Source organism: Eptatretus burgeri, chromosome 3, assembly GCF_056783735.1.
Source record: "Eptatretus burgeri isolate ZD-2024b chromosome 3, Ebu_testis_v1, whole genome shotgun sequence".
In the NCBI taxonomy this organism is placed as follows: domain Eukaryota; kingdom Metazoa; phylum Chordata; class Myxini; order Myxiniformes; family Myxinidae; genus Eptatretus; species Eptatretus burgeri.
In genome coordinates, this window is record NC_140963.1 from 76,683,760 (window position 1) to 76,703,700 (window position 19,941).

At 42.8% G+C, this 19,941-nt stretch overlaps 1 protein-coding gene and 1 long non-coding RNA gene across 5 annotated transcripts in view; one reads left to right on the forward strand and one right to left on the reverse strand.

Annotated features, from left to right (window-relative positions):
* The window catches only part of LOC147030216 (collagen alpha-3(VI) chain-like), a 146,447-nt gene that overhangs the window by 83,518 nt on the left and 42,988 nt on the right, over window positions 1-19,941 (reverse strand). For all 4 annotated transcript variants that reach the window (XM_085874048.1, XM_085874049.1, XM_085874051.1 and 1 more), the window contains exons 11-15: window positions 18,578-18,631; window positions 6,146-6,217; window positions 5,909-5,935; window positions 4,626-4,670; window positions 4,189-4,242 (exon numbers count right to left, since the gene is read on the reverse strand). In XM_085874048.1, the coding sequence (XP_085730174.1) occupies window positions 4,189-4,242; window positions 4,626-4,670; window positions 5,909-5,935; window positions 6,146-6,217; window positions 18,578-18,631 (252 nt within the window). The remainder of the gene's footprint in view (window positions 1-4,188; window positions 4,243-4,625; window positions 4,671-5,908; window positions 5,936-6,145; window positions 6,218-18,577; window positions 18,632-19,941) is intronic.
* On the forward strand, window positions 7,742-9,156 carry LOC147030218 (uncharacterized). The gene is made up of 2 exons (XR_015056266.1): window positions 7,742-7,843; window positions 8,783-9,156. It is a non-coding gene; the product is annotated as an uncharacterized LOC147030218 (long non-coding RNA).

Consider the following 19,941-nt stretch of genomic DNA (forward strand, 5'->3'; position numbering starts at 1 on the left):
TTTTACAACTACTGAGATTGCTATGTGGTTGATGCCTTGGTTGAGTAACTTCCATACAACACAAAGTAGCCACAGATTATGATATTCGTCCAAATTGTAAAGACCCCTCAATTTGATCAATCAGGGAATTTCTGAAGCTTTTGTTTTGATTTAGACTATTTATTTTTGCAAAGATGACTCCCACAACTGTACGTGACTTTGTTTCCTCTTTTCCTCTCTGACCTGATAGACAATAAAACCACATACTTGTTATCTCGGCCTACTGTCGTCGTTAGTTTTTGACAACCATTTTTGCTATGAATTCACCCAAATTTTTGGCCACCAGACCACATCACTGAATCCAGCCTTGCTCGAAACCTGGACCCTGAAGTTAAATTATTGTATAAACTCAAACCATGGAGCTAAGTTATTGTAAATATAAAAAAAATTGCAGTGAGGCTCATGAAAGAGCAGGGTAGAGCTGCAGGGGAAATATCAAGGAAATGAACAAACTGAAAGAAAAGAGGGAGTATGGGAGGAAACACTGAAACTAGCACTGAGGGTAGTAGGAATAATGGGGGTAATGGGGGGATTATAGGTCAGAATTAGGAATGGAGGAATAGGTGAGACAAAACAGCCTCTGGTTGGCGGTTACATAAACGGGAGAAGCGAGGAATAAAAAGAGTGGAGTTGTGTGCAGTTGGCCTGAATTTTGGAAATTTCGTGGTGACTGGAAGAAAGCATGCACCCTGGAGGGGATTGAGAGGGTCAGAGGATTTAGAGAGCAGAAGGAACAATATCAAAGAAGAGAGGACAGAAAACAAAGAGACCACCAATCTGCCTACAATGTGAGAGCAACAGACCTTGTGCTTCCACCTGATCATGAGAGATTCCAATAATTTTGAGGGACTTAGATGCCACTTAATCCAAGAGAGAGGAGAAAGGGAGAGAGACACACAGACAGACAGAGAGAGAGAGAAACAAACAGACAGAGAGAGACAGAGGGAGTGAGAGAGACAGAGACATGTAATGCTGGGGTGCCAACCCGTAGTGAAGAGGAGTACTCCACTGAGTGAAATACAAAGGCATTGTAGACTGTGAATAGCTCTGATATTCCAAGGGAAGACTGGGAGCAACAGAGAATTCTCAGTCTGAGGCTGGCTTTAAAGGCCAGATTTGCTGTGGTTGGCCCAGGAGAGGTCATGGCTGGTGGTGAGGTCGATAAGTTCAAGAGAATCAACCTCTTCCAATGCATGACCAAGGAAATAGGTGAGTTAATTTGATGATCCTTATGGAGTGATAGGGTGAGACTGAGATTTTTGAGGATGGAAGGACATTTCCATTTATCAGACCAGAGTCTAATCATTTCTAAATCAGCAGAGAGAGATGCAGCTGCTGCCTGACCAGCAGAGGGGTGACATACTGTGCAACATAATGTGGTCATCCACAAAAATTAGTTTTGCAGAGCATTAGAAAGGTCATATATTTCAATGGAGGGACAACACTGGGCCCAAAACACTGGCTTGGGGAGCTCCAGCTTCCATTGGGAAAGGGGAGGACAGGGTTCCATTGATGGCAATACATTGACATTGTGAGTGAAGGAAGTCAGAAGTCAAGGAATAAAGGTGACCTTCTATGCCACAGGCATAAAGCTTGGCAGGAAAATCAGGATGCCACACGATGTTTAATGCCTGAAGAGATGGTCTTCCCCTCTTGTTTGAGATTGATAGGCTCCAGCCATTATTGAGAGAGGAGCAGAAGCATGTCCAGAGTTGAGTGATGGGGACAGATCAAAACTAATGGTCAAGAGATCAGTCTGTTTGAAAACAGGAAAGACAGAAGCAACGATGGATTGCATGACTGCTTGCACTTGGAACCAAGCTCACTCGCCTTGAATTGGTAGGGTCTGTTTTTGCATCCTTCATTAACCTCCGCCATCGAAGATGGACGTAGGTTACTGTTTTCACCCGTCTGTCTGTTTGTTTGTTTGTGTGTGAACAGTATTACGGAAAAACTCCTCGACGGATTTCGACGAAACTTGGTGGGGGGGTTAGGTATGGTTCAAGGATCATGCCATTAGATTTTGGACTTGGTCCAAAGTCCAATATGGCCGCTATGGCGGCCATTTTGAAAAAATATCTGATTTTTTGTTTTTGCATTTCTACATGTTTTAAGTGATGTCCAACCAAAAATAAAGAAATTTGTTGGAGGAAAAAAAATTAGCAACTTTTTTCAAAAAAATTTCGATTTTATTTGAAAAATATTTGATTTTTTTTTTTTTGCATTTCTGCATGTTTTAAGTGATTTCGAACCCCCCCCCCCCCCCAAAAAAAAAAATTTGCAACTTTTTTTTCAAAAAAAATTTCGATTTTTCTTTTTGGCATTTCTACATGCGCGTCGATCTAGTTTAGTTAATTCAATCGTGGTTCAGTAGAGTCTGATCCGTTTTGACCTACAATGAATCGGATATCAGGTTCACTTAAATGACCCAGCAGTATTGGTGGCGGAGGTTTTTTACTCTACCGAGTGCTCCCCCTCTGGTTTGGATTGGAATCATGCTTGCTGACTTCCATCTCGAGGGGAGATAGCCAAAGGAGAAGGAGGGATGGAATTGGGCAGAAAGAGAGGAAGCTAGAATGGCAGAGCATGATTTGAGAACGTGGGACACAGATGTTATCTCGGCCCATTGCCAAAGCAGGGTCAAGGCCAGCCAAAACTTTTGTACATGTACGTACCAGTACTAGAGCTATGGGTTAGGAAGTTTACAGATTGGTTCAAACACACAGAGTCACAGACGGTCTTTAATGCAATGCCTCAATGCCGATCCAACATCCAGTTATCTGATATGGTGGAATTTGAAATTGCCACAGCTGAGAGAGAGTTGGAATGGGTGATTATGAGTCGAGACATGTTCGATGAAATAGAGTCGTCCTCGTTGGTTGGCCGGTATCCCGCACAGACAAACATTCGGTGATTGTGGAGGTATACCCATCCATTGTTATTCAGGACGACCTGAAGCGGTTTATAGTGAAGGCAAAGGACAATGAGCAGTGGAGTTTTTGACATACATGACAACACTGCTTCCAGGTCAGGGGAGGGGGCTGTCAAAGTGCAAAAGAGAATAACCCGGAAGACACAAGGAGAAATTGGAAACATCATGCAAGAGAAACGTTTCTGTTAAAAATAAAATTCTATAGCAGCAGCAACCTGAATGGAAATATCAGAAATATTTTAAATGAGACCTCAAATATTGATAGACCACACTGTGATGGTTAGGATGGGGAAGATGAGTAGATGAGGAGTGGGTGGAGTGTGATGATTATGGGGAGAGGGATGCGTGATTAGGGTGGGGGGTTGAGCAGGATGCACATGGGGGTGGGAGTGGGACGTGCGGAGAAGGGGGCAGTGGGATATGCAGCAGGTGGTGTGGGACATGTTTGGGAAGTGGGGAGGGGTGTGGCCCATGGGAATATAAACTGGGAAGAGTTAATGTTCGTGTACAGGAATTCTCTGCAGACATTCTATGTAAAAATGTTTGCTGGCAATTTCTGTATAAACTCAAATCCAAAAACCCATAAACCCTTGTTAGCCTATCCTACAAAGTTCTTGTATAAACTCAAACCCTGGAGCTGAGTTTTTACATAAATAAGTTTCTTCGTTGAAGGTGATGCTTGATGCCATTTAGGCCACATGTGAAACCAGAAACTCGACACTTGGCCGATTCTCATGGACTGGAACGACGGGCACGTTTTAAATGCCTGTCCCAGTTTTATCAGGGAGAATGAGACTGAACTACATTCGGACTCGATCACTTCCAAATGCCAACCTCTTCTGTTCATGCACCGCTTTATTTAAATGATTAACTTCTTCATCTCAGGGTTTGATGATAACTTAATGTGATCTGAAAGATGATGGCATGCCCCATGATGTGGTGGTCCCTATCCGCACACCATAAAAATAAGTTTTCATGAAGACTGATCTGATTCTACCAGGACTTGAGGTTCCACTAAGATAGTTTGGAGATGAGCTCATTCCTGTGGAACTGCATTGCTGCTGAAGAGAAGTTTTAACCAATTTTAACAAAATGGATGAATAGCTGGAACAAAAGCCACACATTAACCATTGGAATAATATTCATGCATGAACTACAAAAGTACATTTTTACTTCTTCAAAGTATGGAGTATTCCATTAAGTGCATTTTCACTCACCCAATCTCCAGGACTTCCACTCCTTCCAGCCTGTCCTGGAGGCCCCTTATCCCCCTGATGATCACACGGATTGATGATGGATGAAGTAAGAGTAGAGAAGGGAGCCAGTGGTGGGTGAGTAAGGGGGGAGGGGGTGGTCGTGAGAAAAGTCGTTGTTCCATAACACTGTCACTTCTCATGCATTCGCACACTCATCAAGTTCACAGGCTTCCTTTCCAACAGTTTTTCTGCATGCCTGCTTGCACACTCAGCGCTGCCCGCTCCAAGCCGAGCTACACGATCAGCACTGCACTCAGCGACACTTTGCTACAAATCCAGTAACACATTCAACAATGCAAATCTGCACACACTCAGTGGTGCACACTCAGTCAGGCCCCTCATCGAATCGAAATCGCCCACTCATTCTCTGCTCAATCAGTTGCATAATCATTGCCCACCTGTTCTCCATCGACGCCATCAAATGCCACATCTCCTTTGTTTCCCTGTAGACACATTCACATCATGCAGTTGTGACAAGTTTGGGTTGGGGTTTAGGGGTCAGATTTTGGGGTTTAAATGTTGGAGTTGGGGCTTATGGGTTAGCATTTAGGGATTGGGTTTAGGGTTTGGGGTTTAATTTTGGGGTTAGGTTGAATGCAAAGTCCGTGTTTCACGTAACTGCTTAATCAGGACACTCGCAAATCCATATTTTACTCTAAAGATTATATTTTTAAAGAACCTCTGATATTAGAACAAGGACTTCAATATTTTTCACAATTAAGATGTACTCACTGTTGTGCAAATATAGTTCAAACATGTCTGGGTGCTTGTCAGATTGTGCTGCAAGTCCAGTTAAAGGAACATTGCTATGCAACAAAGTGTCATATATATGTACCTGAACCTACATAACCAAGTCTCATATGTATGGTAACCTCTGTAATAAACTGTCATATGTACCCTATTCTATGTAACTTCTTCGTTAATGGCCACAATGATTCCTCCATTCTGATGGTGTTGGCTGGGGGAAGCTTGGTCCAAGTCTTTAATGAACTGGCTGGTCAATCCTGACGTTCGACTAAGGTTAGGGCAGGAACTTGTAATTTGTAATTTGTTCATGGTGCCGGCAATAGCTTGCCTACTCTTTGCGAAGAATCCCGTGGGATCTTCAATGCCCATCAATGAATGCGAGTAGACGGGATGTCCATCCGAGGGACGGCACACACATTGATGAATTTCCCTGCCTGTGAACTACCGAGATGACAGTTTATAGCTGGGTCGGGATTCAAACCCAGGCCAGACAGTTTAGAGGCGAGTGTGCATACCTCAAGACTATCTTGTCAGCCTACCCTAATCTATGTAACAAAGATGACAAAAAAAAGAGCTAGCCCTGTAACCTTGCAATTTACACCATGGTCTTTGTACCTCATTATTTGCTAATCCTAAAGGTGATACCACTTACAGCCATTAATCCACAACTTAGGATTCACATCAGCTGGAGTTCATAACTATGACAACAACTGGGTGTCGATCATTAAATAATTTAACCTATAATATGAAAACCCCCAAAACAGCAAACTTTGCAACATCAAATTGTTTGGCCTTCTGGCTATACATGAGGGGATGATTAAATACGAGTGGAGTAGTGTGCATACACCCCAATACCAGGTGAACTTGATCACTTGCAAGCTAACCTACTGACGCAGTAGAGAGTGCACTGCAGGGTTAGTGTAGTTCAACGTACCGTTTGCCCATGTAGTCCACGAGATCCCTGTGGGGAGAAAACAGTCGAATAAGGACGAGCTGACCATCCTCGGAACCTTTCTGTCCATATGAGAGGACATTACATGAAAAGTGTTTACATGTATGTTGATATAGAACTGACGATGCTGCGAAAAACAGCTGTAAGGTGTCTTCGGGCATGGTGGTTAATGAAATGACGTGAGTGAGGTTGAGAGTTATAGTCAGTGCGAAATCAAACCTTGTCGCCATGAACACCAGGGCACCCTTGAATCCCCAGTGATCCAGGAGGACCAGTCGCTCCCCGTTGACCCTGCAATCCACAACAAATTATAACTACTGATTACAATCTCGGATTTGAATTGCTCCTAACATCTGCAATTGATGTCGTTTCAAAGTTGTGTTCCACAGTGTCTGTCTTTCAGAGTCAATTATACTTGTGTCTATTTTATACAGTTCATTGCATCGTGTGATCCACGAATACCGATTACCTTCTTGTAGTCACTCCACACTATTTACAGTTTGGTGACTTCTTGATTATCATTATTCATGTACATACTATACTTATATGCTTGCACAATATTTAAGTACAGCTATTTTTAGCAAGCGCTGATCTATATATCCATCCATCCATTGGGACCACACTCTGTGCAGAACATTGGTGCTGCCTAAGCAGTCTCCTTGGCTATTGGGCACAATCCTGGATTGGGTCGTCACTCCGACACACGATACCAGCAAGCTGGCACTCATTTTGCCGACCTCAGAAGGATGACAGACAGTGTCAACCCCACCTAGTATTAATTCAACAGCCGAGTGGGATTTGAACTCAGGATCCTAGGATTCCAAGTCCACCACCATAACCATTAAGCCAACACCAGGCATGATCTACAGTATTGTTACGTAGCCATTTCTTCTGCTTCCAGGCATTGTTGTTCATTTAAATTGGATACATACCCCTCCTCCAATAACTCGTTTATTATTAATCCAAGTATTGCTCGCAACATTCAGCAAATATTGAACTGACTCAAAATACTGAGGTAGGTATCTGACTCCCTCTTGCAATTATTTTTTGATGCCATCTTCCACAATGTGTGCTGACAGCGAGTCCCTTAATGTGTGGGCAGTGGGAATAAAGGACCGGTGATGGGATGCAGTTTGAAAGGTCGACATTGGGATCGTCGCCCGATGCTTCAGAGAGCGTAGCGGTCCCATCGCCATTCACATGGTTGCAATTTCCATCAACTGTTTTCCGACGTATTCCATGGCACATTGTAATGTCCATTTTTCATTTTCGACTGGGTTTTCATCTTAGGCTCGGAGATTTATTTTGGGGTCTCCTCAAGCAGATGTCCGACTGCTTGTAGTCTGACTTGCTCAGTTATTTCCTTCATTCTGTCTTTTGATAGCCATTTCTAGATTCGATGTGCTACCAAGGTGAGGTTCTTGAGAGGCATTATCTCGAATTATTTTTTCATTTTTTTTTTTTCTTTGTTCTTCAAAACCTGTTTCCCGTTTTCTTTTCCAGTTTCCAGCAGTGGTAGCTTTTCTTCTCTTCTCCAAGTAACCAGCTTCCAACACTAAATAAATTTTGACAGATTTTCTCTTTCGCCATCGATTGTTGTGCACTTTTTTTGTTTGTTTCGTGTGCTCATTGCCATGCATTTTTCATGCCCTTTTGGATATTTTTTTGATCATGTGGTTATGTGTCTGCCTCGACTAATTGGGCCAACGCATATTTTCCCCCGCGACACAAACGCGTTTGTCATACCTCCTCCAATCGCCATTTCCGTTTCATCTTCAGTTTTCCCTTCCTCTTCTTGCTGTGTTTCAGCTTGTACGCAGCTTGTTCACCCCCTTTTATCTTCCCTTGATCTCATTCTTACTCATGCCAATTTTTCCTTCAAGGCTCCCTCTGTTGTGTTCTGCTACCCTGCTGGAGGTGTGTTGACACATTTTGCACTCTTTTCTTGTTCTGTTACACTGTGGACCATTCTATATATGTTCCAGCTCTTTCATGAGCCTCGACTTTATGTAATAATCATAATGTAGCTCCACACATGCTCCAGACAGAGCGTCAGTTCTGCTGAAGTAATTTCTTGGCAGGGGTTACAATTCTGGATGGGCCAACGTTCCGATGCAGGATACTCGACCGAGTGTACAGAATTTGTTCAGTGTGGTGCCGATACCTCACCTACTCTTCTCAAAAAGACACCGTGGGATGTTTAACATCTGGCAAATAATGCTGCAGATGGGATGTCCTGTTTAATATCCAACCAAGGAACGACGCACACATTGATGAATCACCCTGCCTGTGAAACACCGGGATGACAGTTTATGGCTGGGTCGAGATTCGAACCAGGTTAGAATGTTCAGAGAGGAGTGTGCATTTCCTCTGGGCTATCTTGCCAGCCCTCGACTTTGTGTAGAAGAAAAACTAAACAAAAAGAAAAAAACGTCTTCCTTTCCATGTTTCCTTTAGGCACAGAATATGTTTGGCAACAGAACCAACATTCCCCCGGCTTTATGTGCAGAATGGCATGATGGGTAAAGGATGATAAAGATGATGCAAGGCTCAACCTGTAACTTTCACCAAGAGTTTTTTCAATAATTGACTAAAAACATTGTTATTATTGTAGTTTGTTACATATCCACATCCAACGCATGCAACGATTGCTACGATTGCTACGATTGCTTTAACGGGGGTTTTAATGTATCGACCGTATGTTTCATTTCATTGCTGCTTTCAGTACAACATCTGCAGTGTGAGCCATTTCATGCGATCTGCTGTTTGTTGGACACAGCTGTATCGAGACTGTAGTGAACATCTTCATTTGCAAATGCTCACAAGGAGGGTTCCTCTTTCTCTCTTCTATTCCAGATCTGTATCACCACCTCTCAGGACATGCCTGCATTCGGGGTGACTCACTCAAAGTCTGGAACCTGTTCAGCTTTTCGACAGAGCTTGTGCGAAACAGCAGATTGCATTCCAGACACAGCAAGGAATGTTTAGGCAGAGGCGGGTGGAGGGAATTACGCACAAGAATGGGTAGTATGGTTCATTTCTGGAGAAACATTTCTTTGCAGTTGGAGTGTGTGGGATGGGAATGGGTGGGGGGGGGGCAATCATTGTCAAGGTCAGAATTGGGTTAAAACACTCGGAGATGGAGGATTATGTTTCGTTTCCTTATATATTTATAACATATGCAAATAAAGTGAAATTTATCAACCAACCCTACCCCCACCCCCACCCCCAAAATGCATACGTCATAAATCGATGCCGCTCCCCAACTTCCCTAATACTCACTTTTAAAGGATGTGAATAAAATACATGACTTCCTATACAATCCTCTAACTTCCTGAAATATTTATTCAATTTAAGGTGCCAAATTAAATGCAGTGATAAGAATTTTTTAATTTTTATCTCGTGTTTGCACCACAATTTCACACGGAATACATCGATTGCCCCAATTCACACACACACACACACACACACATCTCGTTTTTTTCATGTCTGTTCCTTACAATTCCATTTATTTATTGTACAATAGGCTACTGGCTATTCCTAAAACATATTATAATTTAAAAGATTGCTGTAAATGATATCAATTTCACAACATCCTGTATCCAACGTTATTTTAATTCAAAACCTCAAGATAGTTTCTTTACCAAAAGTAAGAACCTAACCTGGAAGCAATGGACTAGTTTCCTGACCGCATGGAGCATCAGCTGGGCACTGTTCTTCCTCGAGGTTTCGATCCTTTCAGCCCAGACCCTCTCCAAACGGCGGATCCACATTCTTGGTCATGCATCCACATCAGTAGATCCACAACCTCAGCTGGGGATCCATAATCAGCTAACCAGTAAACTCTCACGCATATGCAATGAGATTCACGCTTTTTCAACTAAGGTCACGCTTTTATGCCCAACTACTGAAATCTCACGATTTTATTTTATTTTTTTAGAAACGATAGTTATTTTTAATAAAGTCATTAAACGGATGCCGAGTCAAATCAGCTGAGTTTCCAAGCAATGAAAAATGCTGTCACCATTACATTTGGTTGTCATTCTTGCGAGCAAGCATTGACAAAAGCATCTCTGAATCTGATGGTCCTTCAACATCAAAACAACCAAAGATTATGAAATATCATGGTGCTGCGAAGTATGACACAAAGTTCAATCCAGAATGGATGAATAAATACCCGTGTTTCATGTTCCATTCGACAAACGAGAGGGGGAGCACTAGGGAGAGTGCAAAACCTCCGCCGCCAATACTGCTAGGTCACTCAAGTGAACCTGATATCCTATTCATTCAATTTGACGTCAACAGTGCTCACGGAGTTATAGTTTGCAACTTTCCCTTTTACTTTTAACTTTTACATAGTCAATTCATTCGTCATAACTAGATTCCTTGAGAGAGAAATTCATTTTACATGGGTATATCCACCTGAAGTTCCAAAATCAGCCGCAATTATAATTTTGGCATGTATTTTTTGTTGGAAATTACTTATAACATGTAGAAATGCAACAAAAAAAAATCGAAATTTTGTTGAAAAAAGTTGCAAAATTTTCCAAGTTTTTTTTTTCTCCAAATTTCTTTTGGGGGGGGGTTGGAAATCACTTAAAACATGCAGAAATGCAAAAAAAAAATTCAAATATCTTTTCAAATTGGCCACCATAGCGGCCATATTGGACTTTGGACCAAGTCCAAAATCTAATGGCATGATCGTTGGACCAGACCTAACCCCCCCCCCACCAAGTTTCGTTGAAATCCGTTGAGGAGTTTTTCCGTAATACTGTTCACAAACAAACAAACAAACAAACAAGCAGTCATAGACTGGTACTTACGAAATCGTCAACTTGACCTCTGACCTTGTCTAATAAAAGCTGTCTCTCGAGAAGGTAGCGACGCAAACCAGAAGTTTCTATGATGATTCTGTACCAAACCATCAAAAATCGAATGTTTGACCTCACTGTGACCTTGACCTTTGACCGATTTTGACCAAAATCTAATCAGCGCTAGCCATCACCCTCCTGAACCATGTGGTGTAATTTGACATTGGTAGCTTCTTCCGTTCTCGAGTTATCATTTTTTGGATGTTTGACCTCACTGTGACCTTGACCTTTGACCGATTTTGACCAAAATCTAATCAGCGCTAGCCATCACCCTCCTGAATCACGTGGTGTAATTTGACATTGGTAGCTTCTTCCGTTCTCGAGTTATCGTGCCTACAAACAAACAAACAAACAAACAAACAGAAACGCAAGTCATCAATATACTTACGAAATCTTAGAATTCATAAGTAACAAAGCCTGGTGTTGGCGCAGTGGTTAGAGCAGCGGCTTGGGATCCAAAAGGTCCTGAGTTCAAGCCCCGTTGGGCCACTGAATTAATACACCAGGGGGTTGACTCAGCCTGTCATCCTTCCGAGGTCGGCGAAATGAGTACCAGTGTACTGGGCCGGTGTATATCCCGGTTAAAATAGGTGTACCATATCCCTGTGTCGTAAGAGGCGACCAGGGTTGCGTCAGGAAGGGCATCCGGCGTAAAACATGTGCCAAATCACTATGCGGATCATACGGATGATCCGCTGTGGCGACCCCGAAAGGGAGCAGCCGAAAGAAGAATAAGAAGGGATTTCGTAAGTAACAAACAGAAAGGGGTGAAAACGGTAACCTCCATCCATCTTCAATGGCAGAGGTTAATAAGCATTACTTCCGATGCACAGTTTACCAAGTATGTTTGCCAAGTTTGGCATGTTTGCCAAGCACACTTTGCGAACATACCTGGTGAAAAAAAATTTTGCCCAGTATGTTGGTCTGCAGCATTTGTCTTTCTGTTTGTCACAATTTTTGGCCACAGTTTTCAAGCAATCGTTCTGAAATTTTTGGTGTATGTAGGTGATCGGCCAAGGACAGCAACGCTTAATTTGGGTTAAGATCCGAATATCGATCAGAGATACGAGAACTTTTTAAGTGATTCTTCAGCATTGTGAGATCGGGCCCAAAACGATATAATGCACGATATCTCAAAAGGTTATGGATGGATTCCGACGAAACTTAGTAAGCAGGTTGATTGTGTGACAAGGAAGAATTAATTCAATTTTGGTGAAGATCCAAATCCGGATCCAGATACGAAAATTATAGAATTTTCAAGTGATTCTTCACCATTGAGAGATTGGGCCAAAACTATGTATAGCATGATATTTAAAAAAGTTGTGGATGAGGTGGTTATGTGAGAAGAACAAGCCAATTCGATTTTGGTTCAGATCTAGATTTAGATCCAACCTATCAGTGGGATACAAAACACAAACTAATCAGCCTGGCAGAGCTACGCACTCTACTAAGTGCCCTTCTAGTTATAGTTGGGTAACTGATCGACCTATTCATCAACATTTATTGTATTTTATTCTTAAGTTATATTTTGGTACAAGGGGAGGGCTGCAACCACTGCACTTTTGCTTCCTCTTTTGTCCTCCTCGCCCCCAACTGTAAGTCCACCACTCCTGGCAAAGTATAGTTATAGAAATGTCAGATGAATTTCTCCAAAAGGAAAGAAAAACTATTTACGTTACAGCCAGGGAAATGTTTTTAAACTCCAGGAATGTGTGTTTAAATAGAGGAATGTATGTTTAAATCCTGTTCAATCTCATTCTTCCCTTCAGATCTTCAAAACAGCTGTTAACCACCATCTTAGATAATTCCCAATCCAAAATCCTCCAATTTCCTGAAATATGATCTTTTCTACCCTCGTTAACACCCCCCACAATCCTACCCCAATCCATCCTCCGTACAAATCTCCAGTTTTCCCTCCTGAGTTTCCTTCAGTAGGCATCTTACCCACCCATGCATTTTCCCCTGTCCCCCATTCCTCCCCACACCCATTATTTGTCCGCCTGCCTCTATATTGGCCTTCAACACTGCTGTTGGTATTTCCCCTCTCTCTCAACTGTTCCTTTTGGCCTGTTGTGTCCTGATCCATTCAGTGCATTAGTACGAGCTCTTCCACCAGCCTCAACTATGTATACAAAAAAAAATCCAGGAGAATGTAAGTTTCAGTCCAGGGGAATGCCAGTTTAAAACCAGGGGAGGCGACTTTAAAACCAGGGGAATGTGAGTTTCAATCCAGGGGAATGTAATTTAAATCCAAGGGAATGCGAGCTTAAAACATGGGGAGTGTGAGTTTATAACCATGGGAATGCGAGTTTAAAACTAACCAAGTGAATGGGAGTTTATAACCAGGGGAATGTGAGTTTAAGGCCTAAGTCACATTTGCTCTACGGCGAGGAAACGGCGGCCGTACGCCCTCTGAATTGACAAACGTGCGGTGGCCTCAGGGTGGCTCTACGCCATTTGGCTATCTTTTACAGGTCTTAAGGTCACCGTGGAATTATAGCGCGGAGTTATAACTTTTTTCATTTCTACGTTCGCCGTAGCAATTCGACAAGCCGAAACAAAAGAACTGGTAAAAAAAAAATTAACCCATTCGTTACCGTCCGTCTGGCCACACGTTCGCCTTAGGGCCCCCCTGCGGTCGCCTTGAAAATTCTATGGCCGCCGCAAGAACACCCTGAGGTCACCATGCGACATCAAATCAAAGACCATACGGCACCCCCACTTCGGTCTCCACAATTTGTAAATATGCCGTGCGGCTACCCGAAAAATAAAAACATACCAGCAATACCCGTGCACATGCATGGGATAGCAGTACAACATAGCTGGTAGCAGACGACAGACCGTACAAGGGGAATGACAAAAATACGCATTGTGCAAAATGCAAGTGGTACTATGGAACGCCAAGACTTTCCAAACATTGTCGGCATGTCCGCTAAGTGCCACAGCAGTTTCATAGGGATCGTGTGACGGCGAGCCGAGTTTATAGTGTGCAAACTTGGTATTATAATAGAGATGTGACTGCTACATTGTGTGACCATGGAAATACTGCGGCCGCCGTATAATTGCTAGTGGCCATGGATTTTGGAGACCCCACAGCCGCCGTGGCAAATGTGACTTAGGCCTAAATCCAGGGGAATGTGAGTTTAAATCCAGGGGAATGCGAGATTAAATCCAGGGGAATGTGAGTTTAAAACCAGGGGAATGCGAGCTTAAAACATGGGGAATGTAAGTTTATAGCCAGGGGAATGCGAGTTTAAATCCAGGGGAATGCGAGTTTAAATCTAGGGGAATGTGAGTTTAAATCCAGGGGAATGTGAGTTTAAATCCAGGTGAATGTGAGTTTAAATCCAGGGGAATGCGAGATTAAATCCAGGTGAATGCGAGTTTAAAACTAACCAAGGGAATGCGAGTTTATAATCAGGGGAATGTGAGTTTAAATCCAGGGGAATGCGAGTTTAAATCTAGGGGAATGCGAGTTTAACTCCAGGGGAATGTGAGTTTAAATCTGGGGAAATGTGAGTTTAAATCCAGGGGAATGTGAGTTTAAATCCAGGGGAATGTGAGTTTAAATCCAGGGGAATGTGAGTTTAAATCCAGGTGAATGTGAGTTTAAATCCAGGGGAATGCGAGATTAAATCCAGGTGAATGCGAGTTTAAAACCAACCAAGGGAATGCGAGTTTATAATCAGGGGAATGCGAGTTTAAATCTAGGGGAATGCAAGTTTAACTCCAGGGGAATGTGAGTTTAAATCTGGGGGAATGTGAGTTTAAATCCAGGGGAATGCGAGTTTAAATCCAGGGGAATGTGAGTTTAAATCCAGGCGAATGCGAGTATAAATCCAGGGGAATGTGAATTTAAATCCAGGGGAATACAAGTTTGAATCGACGGAAATCTTCATTTGAATCCAGGAAAATTGGCATTCCTATCCAAGGATATATGCATGTAAAACCATGAAAGTATGTATTTAAATCCAGGGAAATGTGAGGATGAATCCAGGAAATGTGAGCTTAAATCCAGGAAATGTGTGTTTGTATCCAAGGAAATGTGAATTTAAATCCAGGAGAATGTGAGTATGAATCCAGGAAATGTGAGCTTAAATCCAGGAAATGTGTGTTTGTATCCAAGGGAGTGTGAATTTAAATCCAGGAGAATGTGAATATGAATCCAGGGGAATGTGAAAGTGAATCAAGGGGAATGTGAATGTGAATCCAGAGGAAAGTGAATGTGAATCCAGGGAATGTGAATCCAGGGGAATGTGAATCCAGGGGAATGTGAATGTGAATCCAGGGGAATGCGAATGTGAATCCAGGGGAATGCGAGTTTAAAACCAGGGGAATGAGAGTTTAAAACCAGGGGAATGCGATTTTAAAAACCAGGGGAATGCGAATTTAAAACCAGGGGAATGCAAGTTTATAGCCAGGGGAATGCGAGTTCAAATCCAGGGGAATGTGAGTTTATAGTCCGGGGAATGCGACTTTAAATCCAGGGGAATGTGAGTTGAAATCCAGGGGAATGTGAGTTGAAATCCAGGGGAATGCGAGTTTGAATCCAGGGAAATTTGAGTTTAAATAAAGGGGAATGTGAGTTTAAATGCAGGGGAATGTGAGTTTGAATCAAGTGAAATCTTAATTTGAATCCAGGAAAATTGGCATTCCTATCCAAGGAAATATGCATGTAAAACCATGGAAGTATGCATATAAATTCAGGGGAATGTGAGCTTAAATTCAGGAAATGTGTGTTTGTATCCAAGGGAATTTGAATGTGAATCCAGGGGGATGTGAATGTGAATCCAGGGGAATGCGAGTTTAAAACCAAGGGAATGCAAGTCGAAAAACAAGGGAATGCGAGTTTAAAAACAGGGGAATGTGAGTTTAAAAACAGGGGAATGCGAGTTTAAAAACAGGGGAATGTGAGTTTAAAAACAGGGGAATGTGAGTTTAAAAACAGGGGAATGTAATTTAAAACCAAGGGAATGCCAGTTTAAAATCAGGGGAATGCAAGTTTAAAACCAAGGGAATGCCAGTTTAAAACCAGGAGATTTTGACCAATTTCCCTGAAAATATGTGCTTGTCTTCATCTGCGCCAATCGATTCTTCTGACCACATGCTTGTCAAAGTAGACATCTCTCTTGCTGTTATTCGAGAACCACCTCAGTGCCGTCGAGTCTGGCATTTCACTCAGGCCAAATGGCAGGGATTTCAAGCAGCCATTATACTTTTAGACTGGTCTACCATCTCTACTTCCTCTGACATAAACTCGTCCTGGGAATTCTTTCGAAGAAACTTTCTCTCTCTCATGCACGGATTTAACCCATCTCGTCTTCTGCTGTCCTACCCTTCCTTCCACCCATGGTACACTGAAGCTTGTGGCAAGGAAGTTGTCCTGAAACAACTTGCCTTCACCCCATGGAAGGCTAATCCAACTGAAGGCAACCTCAGTTCCTTCCACAAAGCTCGGAACAAGTGTTTGCCCACCCTCAGGAGAGCCAGAAAACAACATCTTTCGAATCTCAAGTCTGAACTCTCAAACCTGTCTCCCTCCTCCAAATCCTGGTGGCATCGAGTTAAGTCTGTTTCTGGTGTATGTTCCCCTTCCATCCCCTCCATTATCTCAAATGGCCGCACAGCTGGCACTGCACATGAAAAGGCTGAATACCTAAACTCCGTGCTTGCTTCTAAATCTTGTGTCCCAAACCCATCGCTTTCTGTACCCACCTTACCCAGTCGCACCCAGCTGTACCTGGACTCTGTGTGTCCTTTTCTCCTGACAAAGTAGAGAGTTTGCTGTTAAACCTTGACTCAGATTCTGCAACCGGTCTGGACAGCATCAGCCCACGTGTCGTAAAAACATGCTCTGCGGCTCTTGCTCACCCTCTCTCTCTGTTCTGTTCATCCTCATATTTGCTTAAGGTCATCTGCCATCCGCTTGGAAATCAGCAAACATTACCGCTCTGCATAAAAAGGTGAAAAAAACAGATTCGTGCAACGACAGACCAATCAGCCTTCTCCCAATCATCAGCAAGGTTATAAAATCCATCATCACTTCAGATATTAAATCCTTCCATTTCTCCAATGGCTTGATTCCTGATCATCAATTTGGATTCAGACCAGGTCACTCAAACCTGGACTTGCTGCTTCTGCTCTCCCAACAATGGATGGAGGTCCTCAATGCCAGACATGAAATCAGAGCCATCTCCCGAGGCATATTGTGCGCCTTCGATATGGTCTGGTGCCCCGCCCTGCTCACCAAACCCTCTTCCTTTGGTATCCAAGGACATCTCCACTCATGGCTCACAGACTTCCTCTCCTGTCGCAGCCAACATATGGCCCTAAATGGAGTTCTCTCATCCCTTCTTCCTGTCCAGGCTGGACTTCCTCAAGGCAACCTTCAGGGCCCTGTTGTTTTTCTGGTTTTCATCAATGATCACTCTGACTCTCTGGAAAATCCTTCTTATCTCTTTGCTGATGACTCCACCCTCTGCCGTATCATCTGTCATCCCTCAGATCAGTAAGCAGCAGCATCTTCACTCTCTGTAGATCTCAATAAAACCACAAACTGGTCCAACACTTGGAACATGTCTTTCAACCCTGACAAATCTCACACTCCCTCTATGTGTCTCCAAAAGGACTGTCTGGAACCACCCCCCCCACCCCACCCCCATATATTCAGCAGGGCACTCAAGGTTCATCAGCAATCCCCTTCTGGTAAAACGAACAAAATCAAGAATCACTGCTCACCTTCACTCTTTCATTCCTCTGTCTTCCCCCTTTGGAACAAACTTCCACACTCTCTTCAATCCCACTCTTCCCTCCAGGTCTTCAAAACAGCTGTTCACCAGCATAACTTATCTTCCCCCATCCAAAACCACAATATTTTCTACCCCCACTAATCCACCCCAAACCCACATCATTCAAATTACCTGCTTTCCTTCCTGAAATCCCTGTCATGTAAGGTTGTGAAAGTCCCTGTTTTGTTCAGACCTGAAAGTCCCTGCTGTGTCAATCTTGTTTTCCCTGTGTCCCCTGCCCCCATCCCTCTACCTTACACAGATCTCCTCATGCCCCTGTTCCCCACTGTTTTTTTCCTTCCCTCTCCTGCCCCTCTTGTCTCCTGCTCCCCTAGTTGTATGTTCTGTGTGTTAGCTCTTATACGAGCCTCGACGGTGTGTACAAAAAAAATCCGTGGAAATTCGAGTTTAAATCCAGGAAAATATGCATGTAAAAACCATGGAGGTATGCGTTTAAATCCAGGGGAATGTGAGTTTGAATCCAGGAAATGCGAGTTTGAATCCATTCAAATGAGAGTTTAAATCCAGGAAAATCTTCATTTGAATCCAAAAAATAGGCGTTGCAATCCAGGGAAATTTGCATTTAAAACCATGGAAATATGAGGATGGATATATATATATATATATATATATATATATATATATATATATATATATATATATATATATATATATATATATATATATATATATATATATATATATATATATATATATATATATATATATATATATATATATATATATATATATATCTCATCCCCTTGCTTGTTGTGCCCAACTGTTGCCCCAGGACCCCACTGACAATTTAACCTTGCTCTTCCATGATACTCATCCTTGTAGAAAAAAAAAATCTGAAGGATTTGGCTTTTTCACAGCCACCTGGAAAGCTTTGTAATCAAGGATTAACTCACTAAACACAATATAATAACAGTCGAGATTCTTAATTGAGTAATAAAGGCAAAGGAAATTAAATGGTTTTACTCACTCACCACTGAACCATATTCCCCCATGTGACCTTTATAACCAGGAACTCCAGGCTTGCCCTGCGGTGGAAAAATGGTTTTCATGAAAAACTTCTTCATCTTATTTGCATCCAATACAAGTCGAATACAAATCATCTAATAATAATCGAATCAAATACAAATCGAATCTAAATAATCTAATACAAATCATCTAATACAAATAATCTAATACAAATCATCTAATACTTCATCTAATACAAATCGAATCTGCAACATGTCGAATTAACTGCTCCTTCAAATGTCAAATAACACATGACATTTAATCAACCCATAACTAATTGTTTGGGAACGATTGCTGTCAAGACCAACGCGTTAACTCTTCAACTTCATTGGATTCAAGAATCTTTCTGCTTCTCCAGTTTAACAGTTGAAAATAACTCTGATCTGACAGTCAAAGTGAGGATTCTTTCTTTTCCTCTCAATGGACTAGTTATAATAACAACAGATAAACATCAGTAATCAGAAGCAAAGAAAGAAAGGTGGAAGAGAAACAGACAGCATATCCCATTACAGACATGAATAGTGTATGGAAACTCAAGGAACAGCCTGGCTCTATTTAAGATTGCTCAATGGACAACCAGGCTCTTGGGGCAAACTCCCTCTTGGGGACAACCCCACTCCCGAGGGAAAAAAACTCGCTCTCGGGGACAAACCCACTCTCGGGAACAAACGCGCTCTTGGGGACAAACGCGCTCTTGGAGACAAACCCACTCTCGGGAACAAACCCGCTCTTGGAGTCAAACCCGCTCTCGGGAACAAACCCGCTCTTGGAGACAAACCCACTCTCGGGAACAAACGCGCTCTTGGGGACAAACGCGCTCTTGCGGACAAATCTCGCTCTCAGGGACAATGTTGCTCTTGGGGATGGGGACAGACTCACTCTCAAGGACAAACTTGCTCTTGGGGACGGGGACAAACTCGCTCTCGGGGACAAACGCACTCTCGGGGTCAAAACCCGCTCTCGGGGACAAACAAGCTCTCGGGGACAAACACGCTCTCGGAGACAAATGCGCTCTCGCGGACAAAACTCACTCTCGGGGACAAAACTTGCTCTCAGGGACAAACACGCTCTCAGGGACAAACCTTGCTCTTGGGGACAAACAAGCTCTTGGGGACAAACTCACTCTCAGGGACATAACAAACTTGCTCTTGGGGACGGGGACAAACTCGCTCTCGGGAACAAACGCGCTCTCGGGGACATAACTCGCTCTCGGGGACGGGGACAAACTCGCTTTCTTGGGGACAAACGTGCCCTCGGGGACAAACGCGCTCTCGGGGACAAACTCTCTTTTGGGGCAAATACACTTATGGGGCAAATGTGTTCATAGGAT